At 55.1% G+C, this 6682-nt stretch overlaps 1 protein-coding gene across 1 annotated transcript; it reads left to right on the forward strand.

Annotated features, from left to right (window-relative positions):
• Positions 1-2437: 2437 nt before the first annotated feature.
• Positions 2438-3359, forward strand: TRAVEDRAFT_21908 (uncharacterized protein; the record flags this gene model as incomplete). Its single annotated transcript, XM_008041858.1, has 4 exons — positions 2438-2676; positions 2727-3004; positions 3054-3115; positions 3162-3359. 4 exons carry the CDS (start codon positions 2438-2440, stop codon positions 3357-3359), a joined length of 777 nt encoding a protein of 258 aa, XP_008040049.1.
• Positions 3360-6682: the final 3323 nt, after the last annotated feature.

The following is a 6682-nucleotide window of genomic DNA, read 5'->3' on the forward strand; positions in this document are numbered from 1 at the left end:
GTTCTCTCACAGACTGAAGAGTAAGTCCCACACTACCTATGCTTCCTTACATGTTTACTTACTAGTACTTGTAGCCTCTCTTTGTGCGGCTTACAGGTACAGTACTATGCAATCATAGTCGTTCTCTCACAGACTGAAGACCTCTCTTTGTGCGGCTTACAGCCTTCCAGGTTCAGAGTTCATCAGCTCCCGCGCCCGCGCCTGCACTCGTGCTTGCGCTCGTACTGGTGTTCGCGCCCGCACTCGTGTATGCGCGCTCGAGGCTCGTGGAGGGTGATGCATCGGATGTGCCAGAGCTCGGCGCTGCCCCGCACCAGCGTTTTCGAGCGACAGGGACGAAGGCTGGCGAAAGGATGGGAGTCCCGGGGACCGCAGGGCCGCGTAGAGAGCTTGGAATAGCGTCCTGCATATCTACTGAGGCAACATCCGGACCAGAAGATCGCCCAGCGAGTGTGCATCCCGAGAGAGAGCGAGCGAGTGGCATGGTTGACCGCGTTTTATGCGCCCGCGTGGATGTGTGCCCACGGGGATTATCGGGGCGTGCCCTCGCCTGAGACCGGAGTCGAGGGATCGCGGAATACTCGTCTGTCGTGCAGAACAGGAGGTCAGGGTGTGTGCCTTACTGCGGGTGGACATGGATATGTGCTCACCTTCCACGTCACCTGTATTCTGGTTAGAAGAGTCGCTACGAGGGCGTTTCTGACCTGCAACCGAGGCAGGCGTCGTGGGAGTGGTCGAGCTCGCCGGAGTCGCCGTCGTCTCATCTAGCGAGTGACTGTTGGCAATAGTACTAGAGGCATCTGGTGAGAGAGACATCGTAGAAGTGTAACGCGATGGACCCACCTCTCCCGTCTTCCTACTTCTTAAAGCGGATGCTACTTTTGCGCGATGCGCACCCACTACATCGTAGCCGTAGCGTCCAACGCGTGATCACTCAGACATCTAGAAACCTGATCAGGGCAGAGCGTGCGCAAAGCCCTGATCATGATCAGAGCTGATCAGAGGTGAGTGCGTGCGGATCGATCACACTGAACAAGATCGATCCCAGGATCGATCCTATGCTGTGCTCTCCGAACGGGGTCAAATGATCACAAGCGCTTCGCGTGAGTCGGTGGCCTTCGCGAGCCGCGTTGTGGCAGAGAGCAGGTCTCAATTGTGAGCCAGCGGCGCGTGGACGCGCGGTGTTCTCTGGCGTTCTTCTGCAAACAGCTACCATTCCAGACCGAAATGTCGTCTCATCTGCGACTAGTACAACTCCGGACATCCGTCTCCGACTCGCTGGGACGGCGCGGCCTCGCGCGCGCTGCCCCGGGCCGCCGCGTGCGCGTCGCCGCCGCAAGCCTCCGTGCGTGGTGCCGAGACCAGCTAGATCTAGTATGTTACCAATTGTAGTGTCAGCGCAGCGCATCGGAGCTTTGCATCAGAGCGAAGACCGTGACTTACGACTGGTCCCATCCGTATAGTGCGTGGTATGCTAGAGCGTCTGGAGAGCTCTTCAATGAATCTAGGTATTCGGAAGGGGTTAGTTCTCTCCTAGCTTGTGAGGATGCAGATAACACGGTACCGGCGGACCACTTTCTGGATGAGCGCAAGATCTCCGCGCTTGAGGTCTACATGCCTCGCACCGTCCATTCGTATGACAAGAATTTGTCCGCTCCAATAGATTGTGGGATGCGCGGATAGCAGTGCCCTATTGGGAGGCAGGTAGCGATGTCGCGTAAAGTATAGCTGGAATGGACCCCCTGGCAGCCTGATGGAGCAGTCGTGTATGAAAAGAGATGTGCCGAGAAACTCCTCAGCGGCGAGGTACGGGTTTGACCCCCTCCGGGTCTGGAAATGTGTGACTCTGACGCTAACGGACTGTGGCCTGTTCGACCCATATCCGTAGAGCCGGCCGCGGACGTTTTGCCGGATGCTCTGCAAGACGACACAGTTTCAATGCTGGCGAGCAGAAATACAGAAGCTTTGACTCACAGGAGGATGGCGTGCGCGTAGAGAATATGGCAGGACGCTTCTTGAAGATGGCATGAGCGAGATGTGGCAAGCTAGTACCGCAAGCGACCACGGATACTGCTTTAACTACCCGCGCCGCCGCCGCCACAGTGGATGCTCGGCTATCGGGGGAGATGGTAGCCTGGCCGCAAGTGCTGCATCTTCCTGAAGCAAGTAGAGCCAGATTGGTGGAACAAAGACATGAGGAAACCCCACTCCTGCCGCATTCGTATTATTCTCACGCTTCGCTGTCGCAGCCAGAAGCTCGAGACAGACGCTGGAAGTAACTCTCTCTCTCTTCGCACCCCGATGAATCGATCACGGCCGACCATGGCCCTTTCTCCAACTGATCTTTCCATTCCTGACGTGAGCTGTGGCATGGTCGGTTAAATGGCTGACCTTGAAGAACGCATTCGACTTCATGGCTTCCCACAACCCTCCCAGTATGCCCCCGATTGAGGTGGTCGGGGCCGCTGTGGCGCGGCGCGACTCGCCGCGCGCCCACCCCGTCTTTATCTCCTACTCTCCAACCCCTTCTCTTGACTCCGATACGGACATTGGAGTGGGTTTCAGCGAGCATGACGCTGCCTTCGAACCCCTTGGCCCCGCTGTGGAGGGGGAGGACATCGCCGATGTCGCGGACATGATGATTGCCCGAGACAGGCTTCCTCTGACTATTCGTCGGTATGTGTTGACACTGCATCCGCTGTGGTGTTGTGCTAATGCTTTTTCAGTCGTCTGCGTCGCCTCGCGGATCAGGACCATCCCACACGACGCGTCTACACGTTGTCCACCCTATCCAATGACATCGGATGGGATGGCCAGGTCAGACCCGTGGTGTTAAGCGTGGAAAGTGGCGCTATCTGTCTGCGAGTTGTCGGCATCTTGCAAGGATTCCAGTACCATGCCGATCGCGGAGCCCCTCCTGATCTCTCCATTGATATCGACCCGCTGCGTGATGTGGACCGTAGGGGCATGCTGCGTATTATACGCTCTGCCGTCCCTCCTCCTGGTACGTGGCTCGCTATACCCCCGAGACATCTACTGATACGTCTTGATAGACGACATAGATGAAGAAGACTTTTATCTGCATGCGGAACTCATTACGCGTGACCCAAACTATGTGAGTCGAATCTGAAACCACTTGTGCCATGCTTACATTTGAGCAGGTCTTCTCTGAGGTGTACGACGCCACGCGCCGCATGCGGCCTACCCCCTATCTCGCCCGCATACCCTTGACCAATATCCTCCCAGGCGACTACGTCATGGTTGAGTGCAAGGTTAGGCGGGACCCGGTGGGGAGGCATGGGTGGGACGTGCGCTTTGACTTGATGACGGCGTACTTGCTGCACAGGGCCCGCGATTGAAATGTTCCATGACTGTGTTCTTCGGGACTATACGTATAAAGTTTCTGCTTTGGATGCGCGCAAAATTGCAATACCTGAAGCAGCTTCGCATCCGCCTCCGTGTGAACAGCAAGTCTGGAATCTGCCAGCGCAGTGCAGTTAAAGGGGGAACCAAACTGAACAAAAAGCGCGCGCGCGCGCATCTGCGCGTGCGGAGTGAGCGAGCCAGTGAGGCGGTGAGTGCGCAGGCCACGCGACCATATACAAGCGGGATGCGGAGTGACGAACGCACGCGCCGCATCGAACTCGCGACTCAATCTCCGGTCACGCAGCACTACGGGAAACGCCACTGCGCATTACATGGCCGGGCGACGTTCTTCCCCACTAGGGACCCGGTATAGATCTCCGTATCTTCATAATTTCACCATTCCATTCGAATTTATTCGTCTGTTAGTAATCGTACGGGACCATGGCTAGGAAGATGGAAAGGACGAGCAGATTCAATATTCTCGAGATCACGAGTGCGACGACCCGGTCTTCGGGGAATGGCAAGTGTACTGCGGCCAGCATGAGTAGTACACTTGGTGCAGTTGGAGATTACCCACCGCCTTCCTCCCGTTTCACGACCGCAGGCCCATTGGGTGTTTGCCGACGCCGCCGTTCCACCGCGAGCAAGTCTATATGTGGCGGGTTGAAAGATTGGAGGGCTGCAAGGAGAACTGAGCCACATATACGCGCAGGAAATGGTTTCATATATGCGCATACGAGTAGCGTGCTTTAAACCTTCGCTGGTGGTGTCTTCGGCGTCGTCGCCTACTTTGACTAGCGTGGTCGAGGGCCCAAACGGGAGACTACAAAGTATCCAGCGACGTGCATACCGATCAGAGAGGCAAACATGCTCACCGATCCTCGTAAGATTCCATGATATTTGAGCAGTCATCGTTGAGACTCATGTTCCTTGAGAGTATGTTAGCTTAATAAGGGCAATAACCGGCTCACGCACCAACATGATCCGTCTTCCGCCCCAAGGTTTGTCTCACACACTACTAGCATGTTTGAATGGTCCCAAACGTTGGAGATGGCATCAACATACCTTCCCATAACTCGAGGCCCGTCACACTACTGACAGCAAGGATATATCGGCAGATCGACGTTGGTATAGGGGATTCGCATCGGACACTAGCGATAGCTTTGATCCTGCCTAAAATATGCATCAGCAACCGCTCAATTCCGAAGGCCGAGCTCTCTAACTCACTGCTATGTGATCGAAACATCGCCCGAAATGTGCGAGAGGCGAGGTCCCAAACTTGAATCTCGCCAGACTCCATGCAGCAAATCAGAGTAGTTTCACTAAGCACTTTCATGACTAGGATGGAGTTGTGCGCGTGGCGAGGGGTGGCGTCAGGATCGCGGGGCGCCTCGAGCGTAGTTCCGGGAAGTGAGGATGCAACGCTATGTAGCTCTAGCTTGTTTCTTGAAGTGCAGATAACAAAAGAATCGTCGCTGATGAACTCGACGAGATGGCTGCGCATGCATAAGTAATGGCCTTGTCAGCTATGGAAGCTCTTACATGTCCGACGGAATCCTCAACTCGACCCTAGCGACTTGCTGATCGATATTATATTCAACTCTGTAGCGCAAACGATCAGAGCGTGTTCAATAACTTTTGAGTGCCTGGTCTTACAACCCGCCGTTAGAGCCATAGAACAAGAGCAAACTCCTTGGACGTTCTAAGAATCGAATGCTTTCGACAGTCGAGCGTTCCGACGTAGAACGGAGACCTCCGAGAAGCGTTGCTAGAAGGCGGACCGCACAGTCAGAGTGCGAGTCGAAGAGGGTGGAGCATGTTTATACCTTTCTTGTTCAGTGCCCAAACTTTGAGCCTATCGGCGGTCGCCACAGCCAACAGATTTTGCGTTTCACTGAAAATAAGCAGTCCGCTGGTGGTGGGCAACATCTCGGCGTCAATGACTGTGGCTTTGCAGGACTGCGATGGGAGGAAGTTGGGTTGTAGTTTCCAAAGCCGAATCTTCGCGTCAGAACATAAACACGCCAAAGCTGGTCGACCGGATAGTTTGGCCCAGCACATTGCTATGGGTTCCGATTGCGATATGACCCGAGAGTGCTCTTCTAATGAGAGGTTATGTAGGAAGGACAAAGAGCCGTCCACATCTGCAATGGTTCAGTTATGGAACAGCACTGGTGGGCAACACTCACTACACGTAACGATAATACTATGGGATGGGCTCAGCAATACGGTGTTGACAGGCCTACCCGAGGCACCAATGCGAGTGGCCTGCATCACCGAACGCTCCTTGGCATACTTGGAGAGGATAATGAGAATGATAATCGAAGCTTAGTGGAGCCATAATCACCGCAGCAGGACCGGCGGGAAGCGGAATGACGGTGTTGGTGGCATCCATGGCGAGGTCAGGTCAGGTCAGGTCAGGGCGAGTAGCGAAAGCAGAACATGCCCCGAAACCAAGATTATATCAACACATCCGTCCCGCGCAGTGGGGGAACAATACACAGGTATTGTCCGAAAACACACGCAGACATACAGGAACAAAAGGATTAAACGGGAGCGAACCAAGCTCTACACGTGGCGACGGGCGCCCACATTACCGCGGGGGCGCTTAGATGAAGGACAATGGCTAGGCGCCGATCAAGATCCACGAGTAACCGCAACATCCACCATACATCCGAAGCTAGCGGCACCCACGCAACATACAATTTCTGAGATACGTATGTGAAGCATAACAACGCTGTGATGCACACGAAGCGATCAAGTCGGGCGACGCTCCGATTACGAGTACCGCCTACTCCACACTGAAAGGATGATCACGACGACGGCGCGCGATCTGTACGGACAGTCACGGAACGGCAGCGGCAGGCGGGCAGGTAGGTACAGCCTGCTTGGAATTATCAGCAAGGAAGCTCACGTTTCGATTCCGCCTAAGTACTCCGTGCAGTTCCGCGGTGGACACGATAACTTGAAGGCCCCCTACAAGATTTTCGTTGGCGACTACCCGCGGAGTCGTGCTTTAGACCACTGTAGGAACAGTGCTGTGCGGACCGTCCTATGGAAGATTATGAGCTCTTCCGCTCGGGGCACGAATGGAGCCGGTTTCCGGCGATGCCAGTAAGCACGCTCGCGGATCCTAGTTCTAGAGGGGGTCGCCAACGCCTCTCCCGCAGAATATGCCTTTTTGCTCCAGCGCACGGGCATCTCTTTTCTCTCTTCTCGCTACAGGCTTTCGTAAGTGTTCAAGACTTCGTTGACGCGCTGTTCCCGCCAAGTGAAGAAGCCTTTGCACAGAGTTCGGCTAAGACAGCGCCTCGAT

This window comes from Trametes versicolor, assembly GCF_000271585.1.
Source record: "Trametes versicolor FP-101664 SS1 unplaced genomic scaffold TRAVEscaffold_8, whole genome shotgun sequence".
Classification (NCBI taxonomy): domain Eukaryota; kingdom Fungi; phylum Basidiomycota; class Agaricomycetes; order Polyporales; family Polyporaceae; genus Trametes; species Trametes versicolor.